The sequence below is a fragment of the Macadamia integrifolia genome, chromosome 2 (assembly GCF_013358625.1).
Source record: "Macadamia integrifolia cultivar HAES 741 chromosome 2, SCU_Mint_v3, whole genome shotgun sequence".
Lineage (NCBI taxonomy): Eukaryota > Viridiplantae > Streptophyta > Magnoliopsida > Proteales > Proteaceae > Macadamia > Macadamia integrifolia.
The window spans coordinates 13258214-13274865 of record NC_056558.1 but is presented as its reverse complement, the minus strand read 5'-3'; the positions used below and the strand labels follow the sequence as shown (position 1 = coordinate 13274865).

Below are 16652 nucleotides of genomic sequence, written 5' to 3'. Positions count from 1 at the left end.
AATTAAAGATTTAAATTAAAATAATCTTGGAGGATTAACTTCCTCTCAACCTTCTCCCCTAATTAATCGCACATTGTTTTCCATCTAATCGAACGTTGTTTTGTAGGTAAAACCATAGTAAAGTTTTTTCCTTTTTTTTTTCCCCAAAAATGGTTTGAGCCGTTGGAATGAAATCGGTTTCTTATATGCATTTAAAAAAATAAAATAAATAAATAAATAAGGTTTTTTAAGGGCTCATTTGGTATTGCAAATCTCTCTTAAAAGAGGTACATGAATCCAACTCATGAGATTTTTCATACCCTTATTCCTTAATGACAGCATGTGCAAGACCTTGAGTCCTTAACCATCATTATTCCTTTGCACCACAAAAAACATAAAATAATAATAAGAAATTCATTAATTCATCTCTCTCCCCGGAGATTTTATATCTGAAATGAAACTTTTAAATCTCAGAAATCGGATCAGTCGATGCCGTTATGGATCGCTCCATAATTTTACCTCAGATTCGATATCGATACTTGATTCAGGATCAACCAGGTATTGATATCAATATTAATTGATACAGATAATGATCTGACCAATCCAGCTATTAGAACCCTACTCGGAATAAAAAGTTGAATCAGTGCTTGATGGTTTTGTTTTGGATTGAAATTGATCGAAATCAATTTTATTAGAAGAACTCAGTTCTATAAATCAATTTACAAGGTGAGGGGATTTAAGACCATGTCAACTCACATCAATTTCCATATGATCAATTCTCATATGCTGATTTGGGATCGTAACACATTACTACGTTTAAAGGTTTCTATTTGATGACAGATAACTCTTTCCTAGTGGTTTTCATTCTGACATTAAGTCATCCTTTTTATATCCTAGTTATGCAAAAATTCAATTACTCTAATACCACTAATGTAATTCTAGAAGAATTCAACCTCATAAATTAACTTACAAAATGAGAAAAAGACCGATAAGTATATCAATTAACCTACATCAATTCTCATTATAAATAAATAAATAAAATGTAGAATCAGCTCCTATCTGTTAATATAAGATTGCAACGTCAAAATCGAAATCAATCCCATGAAACTGACACTATTCTAGGGGAGCCTTTATCAAGTCAAGCGTACTTACCGTGTCTTTTTTTTTTCTTTTTTGGGTAACATACTTTATGTCTTCAACGATCATTTTCCAGCTTCCTTCCATATACAAAAGGGTATCCTTTAGATTCCATGCCAAATGGTGCCTTCGGATGTGACACTAGTGGGGATTCTTGGCGGGAAGTGCTGGGAACGCTCCTCCCCTTTTCCAAGTCTCAAGAGTCAGGAGACTCAGGACTGAAGACTCTGAACTAATGCGCGGTCAAACACGTATCATTTGACGGTTTCGTGAAGACAACGCTTCCCCCTGCCAACGCGTGGGGTCAACGGATCATTGACAAGGACGCTCCCCCGGTACCGATGCGCGGGTCACATGCTCACACAGCGAGCGTCAAGTGAGACGTGAACCGTTGCCATGGTCAAACAAAAAGAAGGATTACGGCTTTTTTTTTTTTAACTCAATTATTATCTTAAACCTTGGAAGTTTTTAAAATTTTATTAAATAAAATATTGCAAAAATAAAAGGGGGATGTAGCCCACCTTACCCCAACCTATGATATACAAATCACTATGATTTTCATAAGGCTATTATCGAGATTAGAAGGTTATGAATTAAATTAAGCAGTGATTGGCTTTTTCTGAGGCCTTATATCTTTTTTTGTCCAATGTTCGTCAAATCTCACGCCACGTGTGAATGTGTGATTCATTCATTTTATTCTATTATTTTTCCTAAAGATCCTCATCTTTCAAGATCTTTTATTTTTAATATGAATGTTACCAACCTAAACTTTTTTTCTTTCTTTTACCCTGAACCAAGACCTCTCACCCTTTCTCACCAATATGGTGATTTAAATTTACAATGCCTATGGAGAGAAATATGGGGCATAACCATACAAAGAAGTAGACCCACTGGCCCTCTTTAAGCATAGTAATTAATCTTTTAGTTTGTGTATAGAGGAGATCTTGCTATGAACTAGAGGATCAAGTTATTGCAACTTAAATAGAACAAGTTAATGTTGCTTTAGGTATCCAGAAGTAAATTTAAGTTAGCGCGATATATGATCTATGGATTGGATTTTGACTTAGTACCATAATAGAAAAATGTAATGAACTCAACTGCATGAAAATCTAATCATAGGGTTATACTATGGTGGATGAAGAGATTCTTAGGTGGCAAAATTAGTTTTCTCTTGCAATTTTTTAAGAATAAAACAAGGGACAAGAAAAATAAAAAATAAAAATAAAGAGGTTACAATCTTGTTGTAAACCAATCTTGATTTTTTTTTTTTCCCCCCCGATTAGAATTATAATCTACCTTTTTTGGGGGGTAGAATTGTAACCAGCCTTATTGCTGTGATAGAATTATAACCAATGTTGATTACAACAAGATTTTTCATATATAATATATAAACAACTCTGTTTTTTTTTTTTTAATAATTAATAGTTATATTTTATACTTTTTTGCATTTCAACACTTTTTTTTCTTAGATATTATAGTGAGAAAAAGAATCCACTACTTTCTGTTTTAATTTGTGTTGTATTTGAAGATGATGTTGTCTTCTTTTTAATTCTTATTTGATTTTATATTGATTTTCAATAAATATGTGTCATTCTCTCTCCTTTCCTTTTGGAAAAGATTCTATTGTTCTCTTATTTTGAGCTATATGATTGGTATATACTGTTAACTTACCAAAAACTGGTGGGATACTCAACTCTTTCCCTTCATTAAATTCTATAAAATATTTTATAGAAAAATAAAAACAGCCTTAAGAAAGCCAGAAGCCAAGTTCCTAAAAAAATTCTGACTACAAAAAAAAAACAAAATTCATAAAAAGATGAAGAGAAAAGACTGGGTATACCATCCAGGATACATATATTTATGTCTATCTCTCTCTTCCTTTCCTTGCAAAAGTCACCTATGTCCCTTCCATCTCACCCTTCCCATTGGTTGATCCGATGAACGAGCTCTTAGCTTAACCTCTCTCTCTCTCTCATCTCACCCTTCCCATTGGTTGATCCGATGAACGAGCTCTTAGCTTAGAGGATTTCAAATCTATGAACTAATAACATATAAGATTGTTTTTGCACGTGAACCTGAACCAATGTCAAGGTAAAAGGGGATGTTTTGGATTAGGGGCGGGAACCCAAAACACTTATTGGGATGGGCTGCCAGCCACTCATGTAGTTCATCATGGCTTTTAGGATGCAAAGAAGTTGGAGGTCGGTTGGAAATTGGATTCAAACAAAAGAATGAGAGATATCACACTCAGCGATAGCAAATAAACATTTAATTAAACAAAAATAGTTGAAGACACTGTGTATTCACTATTGTTTGAAGTGCAGCCAAGGCCACCAAATGAGGAGGTCCCACTCAGGCGCCGCTGATTCAAAGTACCAGACTTTGTTGCTGAAGTGGAAAGCAAAGAGAGCCTTGTCGTTGTATCGTCGATTCCAAGTCAGTCTGATTTTACAAAGCCAAATTTTCATCATTTTTTATTGGATAAAGTTTTCCTCCACAGCAAAGGACGCAGCCATGGAGACCTCTTCCCCTGGGAATCAAGTGGCTCTAAAGCCGAGTGGTGAATGGATATCTGTTCAGCGTGGACTTAGGAAAATTAGTTCTTTTTTTATATTTGCTCACCACATTCTCACGGAAACTTTTATTTTTCTAATTTTCCGAGGATATGTACATGGGGAGTCGTTTTATTTAGTTGTTTTTTATGAGATTCCCTAGCTATATCATATAGGAGATCATGAAACCCAAGAGGGTAGCACACTTGATGAGCAACGAACTTGGTACTAATCGTAAACTCAAACGTCCTAAGTTTGAACATACTTTGGGTCACTCACACGGGGTGTTTAGTACTTTTCACTATTTTCAGTGAAAGTTGAATGGTTCTCATTCAACCCCGGTATGACCCAGTCCATGCGGTTGTGGGGTCAGTATGGACCCATGGAACTAATTAGGCCAAAGGCCTAGATACCTGTCATTAACACAAAAAAAAAAAATATATATATATATATAGAGAGAGAGAGAACAATGATCAAACCACCAAATGGAGGGCACCATAAAAGAATCCTGGCCTTTGTTTTTTTCTAAAGTCAAGAAGAAGTTTTTTTGAGTAGAATATGAGGAGCATTAAGATAATCAGAACAACAACCCCGGTTCTTTATCTTTAGATTAGGATGCTCTTTGGTCAGTGATGCTTGGCCATTTGATTCCATATTCTAGTGTTGCTTGTTCAAAAAGAGCAACCCAGATTCTCATTTCTCAAAAAAATAAAATAAAAGAAAAAAATAAAAAAGAAAGAAAGAAAGAAAGACAGAAAGAAAGAATCCAGTGCACAATACTCCCGTTGCTACAAAGTCTAAGAGCGGCAAATATAAGCATCCTTAGCCGTTGTTTCTCAAGAAAGACTGTTTTCGAGTTTGAATAATATTGAATCTTTGATTGGTAATTTAGGATTTCACATGTTTCCTTGTAAGAACCATTTAAAAGAAGAATTTTCTAGTAGATCGATTTCTTTAAACAAGTTTATCCAAGAAATTTCTTAAGGCGATTTTTTCACTTGGAAACAAAAGGCCTAAGACAGATATCCAAATCCACCACCCCCTCACCCCAAAAAATGGTAATGACTTGTCCCGAGCAAATCAAGCCCCCATGAGGAATCTATATCAAATTGGAATTCAAACCCATTCTTCCCTTCTTTTCCCCATTTTTTCAGCTTTCCTTATCATAAAGTAGATTACATATAGATGCCAACGGGGTTGATATAGCCTATTGGAAGGAAATCCTTGCCTCATCACCATTCAAGTTGGCTTGTTGTGAGTTCGTCGAGTTGATATACCCCATTATCACTCATTGATCACATTGAAGCATTGCTTGCCATATGGGAGCTTTGACCTTAGGGCTATGATCACTAGCATGGAGCACCCTTTTTTTACACACACCAAAAACAAATAAACAAAAAAAAATGTATGATTTATAATTTTGTATACACATCTTTTAAATGCTTTATTGTCGTAATCAAATTGTATGAATAGGGACTTCACACCAGATTGGGAAAATAATTGAACACCTCAAGTAGTTTCTTAATAGAAAGATTGTGCAAGAAGAGACACGATTACTATGGCTTGTCTTGTTTGCATATAATTGTTTTTAGGAAGAATTAGCCGTTGATAAAAATTGGATGCACATGCAAGGATAAGAATTTAGCTGATAATTAGTCCTCTATGTCGCTTGTATCCATTTTTTATTGATAAATTATCCAAGAGACAGAGCTTATTGACTTAAAACAATCCTTACATTTATGTTTGGGAGCATTGAGAAACGATAGAGCCGACGAGGCACATGGTATGTGTTCCTTGCAGATAAATTATCTTCAGCAGAGGCCAAGGTTTCTAGCAATTACCTCCAATAATTAGGTGCTCTGGTAATTCAATGTCAATGTCACGAGAAATAGAAGAAGGTGAACCTCAAATTGCCATACTTAGTGCATATAAATCTTGATCTTTTGATCACGATAAACAAGGGATATGCATTTTGTATTCATTATACCCCTTAGACTAGTAATATCTTAAGAACCATAGAAATGATCAAACCAAGCTGTGCACAGAGATTTGTTTGAAGGCTCTGTTTTTTTTTTTTTTTTTTTCTCAGAAAAGAAATCATTACTCATGTATTTATACATTTAATACAGCCAATGATTCAACAGAAACAACAGATTACAATTCAACCTCAAACCACTACAAAATTACAATTCAGAACATGCTCAAACTTGTTAGCAACAATCTCTGATGATCTTATTCAGCTAAGCCCTCAAGAGCACAATTTGGTAACAGCTCAAAGGCAAGTTAAATTGCATGCACAGACGCATAAACTAAATAATTTTTACATTTCGTAATACATAAGGTTTTCACCTGTTACGAAACTTGGGATGGACTGCAATTGCCCCAGGCCTCACCTTAAAACGATATCTGCAAGACAATGGAAATCACGATTGATACATCTCCAATGCATCTGTACCAAAAGACTAAATCAAAACAAAATTTCATTAGTTCAAGTTGTCTGAGTGGCAAGTAAGAAGCTCAATCTCACCCATTCTCAAGGAGGAAACTTCTGATGGTTGAAGGAAGAACAGGTTTTCGTCGGCTATGGTTACCCTTCCCTGTCACAAAATGGACTGTTCAGTGATTATATAATATCTCACTCAAGGGTTTCAATTCAGCCCCTCAACTTGCCATGTGAAGCAGGTTTTGATTGATCAAGGACAGGTTATTTGAAAAGGTCCATGTTAGAAATGTAATGGACCCAAAGAAAACAAAAAAATTAAAAAATTAAGGTGATTCACGACATAGGCACCTGCAGCCACTAGATGCATTCTCTCATGATAAATATTGACATCTCGAGTGTGAAATAAATAACAGATGTTAGGCTCATCAGCACAAATAGTAGAGAGATGTCATAATGAGGACCCAATTAAATAAACCGCCAATAACCCCATATCAATACCACCTCTCACATGGCAGCTAGAAGCCCATCTAAATACACACACAAACACACAAATACAATAATACATACTGTCAAAACTGAAAATTTGACCACGAAGCAAGAAAGAAGAAACACACAAAGACAGGAAAGCAAACAACCACAACGCAGAGATAAACACACTTCGGCAAGATGCCTATGTCCACGGTCCGGTGGGAATATCTTCACGAGCAATGGAAAAAACAGGGTTACAAAGTGAGCTCTCCATTCCACGAGTGTCCACAAATGGCTGATCCATTTCCTCATAATACAAGACAACAATCCCGAACACATGCTGCCTACCATTAAGTTTTAATCGGATTCCCATCTCACATGACAGCTACTTGTGTGTATGCAAGTAGTAACATATTTGCTAACAGTAATTGCTAATAGGATAGATTTCAATTCTAACATCAATGTAGTGCTTAAAAAAATACTTAGTAGAATTTCTGAATGACAACATAAATGCTACAAAAAAAGACATTTCCCTTCGATGGAGATCATAATCACAATTTGATGTTAAGACTTTTACTTCCAAACAATATCTGATTAAGCTTTCTCCTTTGTTTCTGTAATGGCAATCGCATTGCCCACTAAATTTATTAAAACAACCAATATTTCCTACCAGAAATATGAACAGAATAAATAGAAATCCAATTATATGTTTCTTCTGTATAAGTTTATGTATGTTTAGGAGTCATATTTTACTACAGAATATTTGAAAATACCAAAATTCCTGAAGTTTCATAGATTGACATTTTGAAGCAACAGCGTTTAACCCCAAAATTTATGGTATAAAACAAGAACAGTCCAGGTTAACCCTTGCAAAAACACACTGGGAGACTGGAAGATAGGAAAAAACAAAATTTAGCTTTGGCTACAGCCACATATTTGGACAGAGGTCGAAGATCTAGCAGGAAATTCAAGCGGTTTCAACCAATAGAGTTCTTACAATTATATATTTTTTGTTTTTGTCCCTTCACGCTGAATCTTGGATTAAATTCGGATTCACAACTTATGAGAAAAGATAGGGAAACTTGGGAACCAATAAGAACATCAACTTATCAAGAGTGAACGTGAGTGAAGCCACACCTGTTATAACTTCCAATATTGCACGTCTCTGACTGGATAACGTGTCGTTTTGAACATCAACATTCACCTCCATGCCCTCACAAATATGTTTCTCAACCAATGGAGAGCATGCTATTCCAACTTTGTGCTTGACTTTCTTGGGGGGTACAGCATGATTCAAAGGCATCTGTGTTTCAATCTTCTGAAGATGATTCTGTAAGGCATGCACAGCTTCACTTGCATGGAGGCCATGTAAGTCCAACTTCCATATATTATTTTTTCTATTTGTGATAGTTAAAATTTCCTCAGCTGCCTTTGCATGCAGCTGTTTAGCAAGCCTCCATTCTTCCTGGGCCTTAAGGGAGAGCTGATGAGCAGAGAAGTGGTCACCTTTTCGGAATGCGTTCCTGGCTGCTAGTGTATACTGAGAAGCTGACCTGTTCAGGAAAAGAGTGGGGTTCTAGTTTCTTATTAGAGAAGGAAAACCGATGTCCAAATGATTTCATACTGACAAAGAGAGCCAAATGAGTGGCTTTGGACATGAAAGTGTTTCATCATTTAACAATGCATGCTGAATTCCCTAGAAATTTGCCAAAGACAAGCACAGAAAGATTTAAAGCGCATTATATTCACCCAACCATTTCAAAATATTTTTCTATTGGTGTTATTATATGTCACAAGGTTTTGTGACTTTGTATTCCATCACAAGTAGCCAGGAGGCAAACATGGGTCAATCTATGTAACTAAGAGTATCAGAAAATTACAGAAGTGTCACTAGATTCCATTTAAGTGAAAATGACAATCTTGTAGTTTTATGACATTCTAAACTCACTTAAAGAAGTGGTGGAGTTCTACCGAAGTAAGAAAACATGGAAGTGCTGGACCATCAGTCAGCATTCTAGAATAAGATTTTTAAGCAACAAGAAAAACATACCTTGCCACTCTTATTGCATCTTTACGATGGATCAAGTATACATCATCTTCTTCCCGCTCTGGCTCAGCAGGTAGAGACATCAGTTCAGCCTTCATGTCATCAAGACAGCCCCAAATAGCAGCTTTCAGTTCTGCAAGGTCTACTGGCTTATTATCTTCAGAGCTGCAGCTGGACGTAACCATACCCTTCAATGGAGTAGAGGCCTGGTCAAAATTGTCATTCACAGCAGCTACAATGTCCTCATGCAAACTATTGTCAGCCCAGCCATAGAGCTCTTTCAGTTTCTCAAGACCCTCAACGATTTTATTTTCCTTGACAACCTTATTATCAAGTGTCATACTAGAATTACCATCTAATGGTTGTCTTTTTGAATCATTGTCATCAATGGGAATTGGAAAGTCCATTTCAGGTTGAAGCACTGATGAGAGAACCTTCTCTGGTGTAACATTTCTCACCATTTTGTTTCTGCAGAAGTAAACAAAGATGAAAGTGACCGACTATCAGGGAGCATTCTTGAATAAGATTTCTAAGCATCAAGAAAAACATACCTTGCCACTCTTATTGCATCTTTACGATCGGTCAAGTACACATCATCTTCTTCCCGCTTAGGCTCAGCAGGTAGAGACACTGAGGGCCTTGAAAGCGGTTTAATGCCCATAGTACCATTAGATAACTTATTTTCAAAAATAATACCTCCATCCATCGGTTCAGGCTTCATGTCAACAAGACAGCCCCGAATAGCAGCTTTCAGTTCTGCAAGGTCTACTGGCTTATTCTCTTCAGAGCTGCTGCTGGGCGTAACCATACCCTTCAATGGAGTAGAAGCCTGGTCAAAACTTTTGTTCACAGAAGCTACAATGTTCTCCATCAAACTATTGTCAGCCCAGCCATGGAGCTCTTTCAGCTTCTCAAGAACCTTAACGGTATTATTTTCTATTTCAGGTTGAGCCAAGGATTAGAAAGCCTTCACTGGTGGAACATTTCTCAGCATTAACTTTCCAGAGGAACCCACAATGCATGTCTTATTTGGCAAGGGTGGATAGGGGTCAACATCAAAGTCTAGTTTGAGACCTTATTTCTGCTTCTGCTTGAGATCAAAAGCAGCCCAACCAGTAGATCTATTCTTCTTTCATGATATCTTTGAATGTAAAGAAATGAAGAGATGGACATCCCAAAAAATGGTTAAGGTAATGCAATGTTGCAAACCATTCATCACGCCATCTCTTGTGTACTTGCCTTCCAGGATTTTGAGATGACCTCTTAATTTGTTGCAGGAGTCATAGTCATACCTGGTTTCTAAATAACCTGAGTTCAGACCAAAGACAAGTAATTCATCAACATAATATCCATTTATGAATTGTGAACAATGTTAAGCTCAAGCGTAGGACAATCAAAATTCAAAAGGACCACAATCAAAAAACTTCAAAGTGCAAACCCAACACCTAACATCTGAAACATGATGCTGGCCATTCAACTCACCAAACAAAAGCAGCCCTTCATCACCATCTCTCATAATGATTGAAAAATTAAAATAAAATAAAATTTGAATGTGTATTAAAATACAAAGATAGGACTCGAACACCTGGACCTTGTTATTTAAATTGTTTTATGTTAATTAATATCCTTTCCTTACTGTTGGCGCTTTAGTGGAAGGGCTCTGGGGCTCATTATTTCCACGTTTGGTTCCAATTAATATCCTATCACTAGGGCTTCTTCTTTGGTAGAAAGGCAGCTTGAATCACTATGTCATCATAAGCCGCAGGTAATTCTGAGGAGGATGCTAAGTGGAGCATAAAGTACAAGGACTTAAGCTTCTACCTTTTGCAGGGTCCTAAAACAGGAGTTGCAACCCATAATATAGACTTTGGCCAGTAGAAAACTCTTCCTCCTTAAAATAAAGCAATTAAATATCAGAAACTTAAAAAATTTATAATGAATTCTCAACTGAAAATAAGATCCTGAACATCAGAACAACTAACAACCAATGGTCAACAGCATAAGCTTCAGATTATATTTATAATTGCATTTCAACTCATAATTTCATGAAAAAATTAGCCATTATGATTAACCAAGGAAAACAATTTAAAATCATATCTAGTTCCTACAAATTACTTTCTTCTGTTTTTCAGGGTAAGGATGATGTGAGCAGAAGTACCCATAAGAAGTAAGAAGAAAACAGAGAGTTCAAGTTCAAGCAATCTTAAGCTAAGCTGATTTATGGGCACATAGAAAATTCATGAAGAATACTTATCCCACAGTCCCACAATAAGTTATTCATCAACAAGCCAACCCACTACAAATTTCTAGCAGTTTCAAGCTCAACAAAATCAAAACTGCAAACAATAACAAAATCAGAATTTCTTCTAAGAAAAGAAGAGAGAACTCAGTACCAAAAACCCGAAATTTACTGCAAACTTCTATTATCACATAAATAAATTCACAACATTAAAATTGAGAAGCTATCAATCAACGGTACAGACAGAAAGCCATAGAACTTTGTAATCACAAAATTCCGTGCTCCTCATACCTTTCCCGAACTTTGCTGCTCCTTTTCGTTAAATGGGAACTCTATTCCAGAGCTCTCGAGACCACGTCGTTAATCGAGATAAGAAACCAGACGACAACAGCGAGAAAGTGACCGGACGGACGGCCGATTGGGAAACGAAGATCGGCACGAACGATAAAAGCCTCTCCATCGCGAATCCATAAATACCACAAAGAAGACTTCCCCGCCATGTAACGAAAAGCAGAAAAGCAGAAAAGCAGAAAAGCAGAGAAACAAAGAGATACTCAGAGACACAGCAAATGTATCACTCAGTAGGACAGGGAAGTCAATTTTGAAAAGCTTTACCAAAAATTGTCCAACAAAGGGCCCCAAGTTTGATGGAGAAGAGCCTCAGCGGTGAGTGCGGCGGTGCCATGGGTCTGTGAGCACCAGATGGCCGAGAGGATCTTGGTGTGCATGCCCAGATGCTTTCAACCATCCAACGTTTACCGTACCACCGCACTTACTACAGAGAATAGTTGCTCCAAGTCTGACACCTTTCAGCAATGTAAACTATCCTCCGTGTGGGGGATTCGGCTTCTCTCCTAAGCGGTGATCTCTCAAGTCTTATCCATAGTTATTTGGACAATCGCCACATGTTTAAGCGATGATCCAACGGTTTTAGACACCTCTTTCTCTGCGTCTCTGTCGTGCCTCGTTCTCCGTGTCTCTCTTTAAGCATTGGATCATCGTCTGAACATGTAACACTCACCTCGATAGCTATAAGCCAACCTGAGCAATCACGTAAGGAAAAGAGTTGGATCCTTGGGTGGGAGAGTCAAGGGTGTTATAGTAATTACAATCCTCCTTCAAATCCTCTCCAGCACCAAGGACCTTGGTGAGGGTTTTGTGTCACTCTCTCTTGATTTCTCTCCCCTGTTTTATCCTCTTTGTTTCTTTTTCTCTCATATTTTGTCTGTCTCTCTTCTCACTCGTACAATTGTGCCACTCTAGTTGGAGAGGATCCAAATCCTTCTATTTAAACAATCCAGGCAGAGCGCATCCAACATCTGGGAGACACCAGCTCACACCCCAAGGCCCTCCTAGCCATTGGGTACACACAGGAGGGGCTGGGGTTGGAGAAAATCCAAATACATTAAAGGGTGTTAAACGGTGTGGTTTGATTATTCATGATGTCAGGCATAGAATAAACCAAACTATTTATTAAACAGTTTCATATAATGAAACGAAATCATGCCATTTATTGAACGGTTATACTTCTCTTTCATCAACCAGAAAGTATAAGCCAAGCCATTTATTGAACGGTTATACTTCTCTTTCATCCACTAGAAAGTATAAGCTTCTTTGAATGCGTTTACAATTCTATGCGCACCATCCTTTTGGCTATTGTGTGTACACCACTATCTGTGTCCACACACCAAACTCTGTACATATATTCCATAGAGAGATCACTCTCTCTGTCACATCTCTTGAGCTCTCTCTGTACATGACATAAAGCTAAAGCACCTCTCTCTTTTTCCTCTTCACTCCCACTTAAGAGGATCCCTTATTAAGGAAGCAAGCCAAGAGAAAAGGTCTCTCTCTATAAAAGGGTTACACAGTGGCTAGGTGAGGGGTCCCTTTTTCTACCTTAAATGCTTTGGTCATTTCACTGCCTTTGATGAAGTGAAACCAATCATACATGTGTGGGTCTTTATGAGGAGGAAAACCAACACATGGAACAATGTAAACAAGTAGAGGAACAGACCATTCTTACACACGAAGCTACCCTCTTACATTGAGCTTTTTCTACAGGCACCTTCACCATTCCTTCTCTCAAAGTACACCCGAAGATGATCCACTTCCATTAGTTAGTTTTAATAAATACGTATATATGAAGCTTTTTCTCCTACTAAAATCATTACATTTAATATGTAAATATCCAATCCAAAAGCTCGAACTATTGATTTGAAGGACTCAAATGTATAAAGCTTCGAGGGTAACCTCATGGGAAAAGGATGTCAAATTACATCTTTATTAGAAAAATATCATGTTGGGCTGAATCTCTCAAGTTAACTAGAAAAGGGCATGCTCAATGCACAACGTTTCTGCTATTGCGGGGTCTAAGGAGGAACATTTTATACATAATCTTACCTCTAGTTTGCAGAGAGGCTATTTTTTTACTTGAAATCACAACCATTATATCGCAATGGAACAACTTTATCATTGCACCAAGATTCGCCCTCTAAATTGCGAACTGACCCAACAATTAAGAGGTGAGAAGAAGTTAGGCTATAGCTCTATTGTTGGATGATGTTGAATGGTCACCAATAGTTACTCAAGAGCACAATTCATCTCTATAGTGGTGGAAACCATTTGTATCTCTAACTAAATCTTCTTCCTTTGAAGAAGATCATATGCTAATTTCCTGAAGTAATGGCAGTCGAGACAAATTCTGATGTAGTTCTTCATAATGCTTATGGCTTTCCAATCACAGGAAAAAAGATGTGCCAGAATTCATCACTGCAAATGCCAAATCCAAATTCTCTCATATACTATGATAAAACAACTGCTCCTCCCCTATATCATGCAAAGCTGAGTTTGTCTCTGGCACTTAACCCATCTCCTTTTTAACTGCCCAACTAACACTTCAAACTTGACATATATGGCCTCTCTATGTGGTTGGCTTTGTTAAGCCAGGTTTCTTCCTTACTCTACACCCTTTCATCTTCTTCCTACTAAGAGCCGCATTATCAAAAAGAACCCTCAGAAGAATACATATTTGACATCAATTCATAGTCTAGTAAAATAAAAACTGATCTTTCAAAAAATTGTGAAAATGGACATTAAAGTCTAGAACTCTTGAGGATGCTACTTACCTCTTTTGGGCCTTGGAAGATTCCATGGGTGGGGATGTGGATTGTGCCATTATGCATCAATGCATGAACCATGATGATACTATGTTCTGGTTCATGCAGCACTAGAAATTCATACTCAAGCCTCCTCCATAGTCATACAAGGCTTTGTGGTTGCAAACTCACTTAAATGGTGATTAACATTTTATTGAGATTTTTAACGAGACTCATTTTGAGAATGTTATCAAGACTATATTTGGTATTTATTCTCAGAATAAATTCTGAGTTTAGAATGTATTCAGAAGCAAGAAAATAGAGAAGGTAGCTGTCAGAATTTGCTTTAGACTCAGAATCTATTATGAAATTACGGACCAATACAGCCTAAGTTCAATCATCAAATCCAAATAGCTGGTAAAAAACAAAGGGAAAATGGTTTTTTTTTTATTTTTTTAGAGGGGCGGGGGGTTTGGGGAGAGTTTAGCCAGACAAATGGGAGGGCAAAATGATTGCCCAGCCCTCCATAAAATATAAAATGACTCATTTGTTGATACATTTTCAGGTACTCTCATTTGTCCTATGCATATGCAGGGTCACATTCCCCCACAAGAAAACACTCCCCACAAAAAAAAAAAAAAAAAAAAAATTGGCTTCTCACATAAAATCATGAAAACACAAGTTTGATTGAGAGCAGTTTACTCCATTCATAAAATGGCCAAACCATTTGGGATCAACTCAGATTCAGATTCAAGAGTGGATTAGATTCTTGAGATTCATTTTCTTACGTGACTGATTCACACTGATAAAATCCACCCAATAAAAAACTCTAGAATGATTTCCAATTGGACCATACAAGAATGTTTCTGGCACATTAAAACTTGATCCACACCACCCAGATCCTACCTCACTACCTTGAGAAAGCAGAATCTGCAGAATGCTCTAGAACTTCCCTTACTTGGATGTTCGTTTGCCAAGTGGCAAATTGATGCCTTCTAAGCTTTCTACCAATGCCAATCCAACGGTCAACAGAATAGTATTTCACATGAGGGCAAATATCAACGCTCATGCGTCGTGGCTATCGTGGTTTCCAGGTATCAACGAGAAAAAGGCAAATAAAACCCCCGCAGGAACAAAAACGAAACAAGGGAAGAGGAGAGAGAGAGAGAGAGAACAGAATGGCACCAACAGCAGCAGCCATGGTCATGAACAGAGCCCCCAAAACTATACTGATAACGGGGGTGAGCAGAGGGCTTGGCAGAGCCCTCGCAGTGGAGATGGCCAAGAAAGGTCACACCATTATTGGATGCTCAAGAGCGCAAGATAGGCTCAACTCCCTCTTAGACGAACTATCCTCTTCACAGCCGCCACAGGACAACAACAAGAACAACCCATCTTCGTCTAAGCATCTCCTCATGAAAGTCGATGTGGTAAACCTCTTTTATCCTTTTCTGTTAATAATTTTGTTCTGTTCAGAGGAAAATCTCAATTGTACTCTGGGTTTCTTCTTAATAATGGACATTTTTGGTTGGTGTTGCTTAATTTTCTGAAAATTTTGTTTTCCTTTATGATTATTATCGTCTCTTTTCCTCACACACACACATTCTTTCTGTCATTTGCTTAGGTTATGAGAATTATTAATAGGGTTATTGCTTTCATGGGCTGTTTAGTGTCGGAAATGCTGATTGTTTTCCTGAACCTACTTTACTTGGCACTAATGATATGTATTATTTTCTAATTTCTAATATATTTTTCACCTAATTAGTTCAAATGTAGCCTAACATTCAAATGTTAAATATTGATACAACATTTGAAGTTTAACCCCTTCTTTTAAGAAATATTTCCATATTCGTGTATTATTTTTGGTATTTCTAAGACAACTTATGTTGGGTTATTTACTAACCAATTTGTGTAGTTTATTGACTTTTTTTTAAGGGGTGAGAGGGGTAGGGGTTTCGCTAGTATCAGAAGTTCCCTTTGGCTGGATAGCTCAACAACTAACACTGTTTTAAATTTTTATAGAGGTCAGATAGCAGCGTGCAGGAATTGGCGCGTGCCGTGATGGAAACAAAGGGTGTTCCAGATATCATAGGTAATGCAATTGTTGCAGATATAATTGCTTTCCCTTTTACTTCCGTGTGTTTTAGGAAGGCAAGATCATATACATTTTCGGTTGTGATTACAATTGAGAATAGACACCTTGTTTGGGGTTTTGATCTCAAACACTAGGCAAGAATCTATTTTGACATTTTGCACTAATAGCGCTGGAAAAATTGATGGGCTATTATATACATGTCCCTAGACTCGTTAAAAAGCACATTAGAGTTCCACCAGGAGAATGGCTTGTAAAAGGACATTGATATTGCCACTTCACGTGATGATTTTCATTAAAGTGAGCACAAAATTTTCATTTATAAGGAGTAGAGAAACTAAAGTTCCAAATCCCAGTGGTGGGGAAGTGATGCCATATTTCTCAACTTATGTAAGTGATGTAGATTAGTCACTTGGGCTTATTTTATTGCAAATAAGCCTTGGGTTGTGTTATGTATGTGTTAGACTTTTGATCCCATGGGTTTTCTTTGAAATTGACCACTTTAATAGGCCTAAAATATGGGTAGAAGGTAGGAAAACGGGATTTTATTCATTAGTTTAATTAGTTGTTATTTAATTCAATAAAGGCCCATTAGGC

The 16652-nt window shown here is 37.1% G+C and overlaps 2 protein-coding genes across 4 annotated transcripts; one reads left to right on the top strand and one right to left on the bottom strand.

The window, feature by feature from the left end:
* Positions 1-5716: 5716 nt before the first annotated feature.
* Positions 5717-11710, bottom strand: LOC122072310. 3 transcript variants are annotated; one of them, XM_042636904.1, is made up of 6 exons: positions 11157-11710; positions 9178-9934; positions 8630-9094; positions 7717-8132; positions 6196-6265; positions 5717-6117 (listed from the first exon to the last, which is right to left on the bottom strand). In XM_042636904.1, exons 2-6 carry the CDS (start codon positions 9495-9497, stop codon positions 6063-6065), a joined length of 1326 nt encoding a protein of 441 aa, XP_042492838.1. In that variant the 5' UTR covers positions 9498-9934; positions 11157-11710; the 3' UTR covers positions 5717-6062. The 3 variants fall into 3 exon arrangements, with proteins under 3 accessions (XP_042492838.1, XP_042492836.1, XP_042492837.1); XM_042636902.1 differs by having other exon boundaries at positions 5717-6074; positions 11157-11703; XM_042636903.1 differs by having other exon boundaries at positions 5717-6074; positions 9178-9918; positions 11157-11703.
* A 3190-nt stretch (positions 11711-14900) lies between these two features.
* On the top strand, positions 14901-16377 carry LOC122072283. Its single transcript, XM_042636867.1, has 2 exons — positions 14901-15393; positions 15986-16377. Exons 1-2 carry the CDS (start codon positions 15031-15033, stop codon positions 16190-16192), a joined length of 570 nt encoding a protein of 189 aa, XP_042492801.1. The 5' UTR covers positions 14901-15030; the 3' UTR covers positions 16193-16377.
* The last annotated feature ends 275 nt before the right edge of the window (positions 16378-16652 follow it).

What these genes read in the sequence shown, in the direction of transcription:
- LOC122072310 (XM_042636902.1), bottom strand. Translation starts at nt 9,497, where the DNA reads ATGGAGAACATTGTAGCTTCTGTGAACAAAAGTTTTGACCAGGCTTCT. An exon ending in GATGCAATAAGAGTGGCAAG is followed by an intron (nt 8,133 to 8,629) that starts GTATGTTTTTCT and finishes TTTCCTGAACAG; the next exon opens with GTCAGCTTCTCAGTATACAC. An exon ending in AATATTGGAAGTTATAACAG is followed by an intron (nt 6,266 to 7,716) that starts GTGTGGCTTCAC and finishes ATTTTGTGACAG; the next exon opens with GGAAGGGTAACCATAGCCGA.
- LOC122072283 (XM_042636867.1), top strand. Translation starts at nt 15,031, where the DNA reads ATGCGTCGTGGCTATCGTGGTTTCCAGGTATCAACGAGAAAAAGGCAA. An exon ending in TCCTCATGAAAGTCGATGTG is followed by an intron (nt 15,394 to 15,985) that starts GTAAACCTCTTT and finishes AAATTTTTATAG; the next exon opens with AGGTCAGATAGCAGCGTGCA.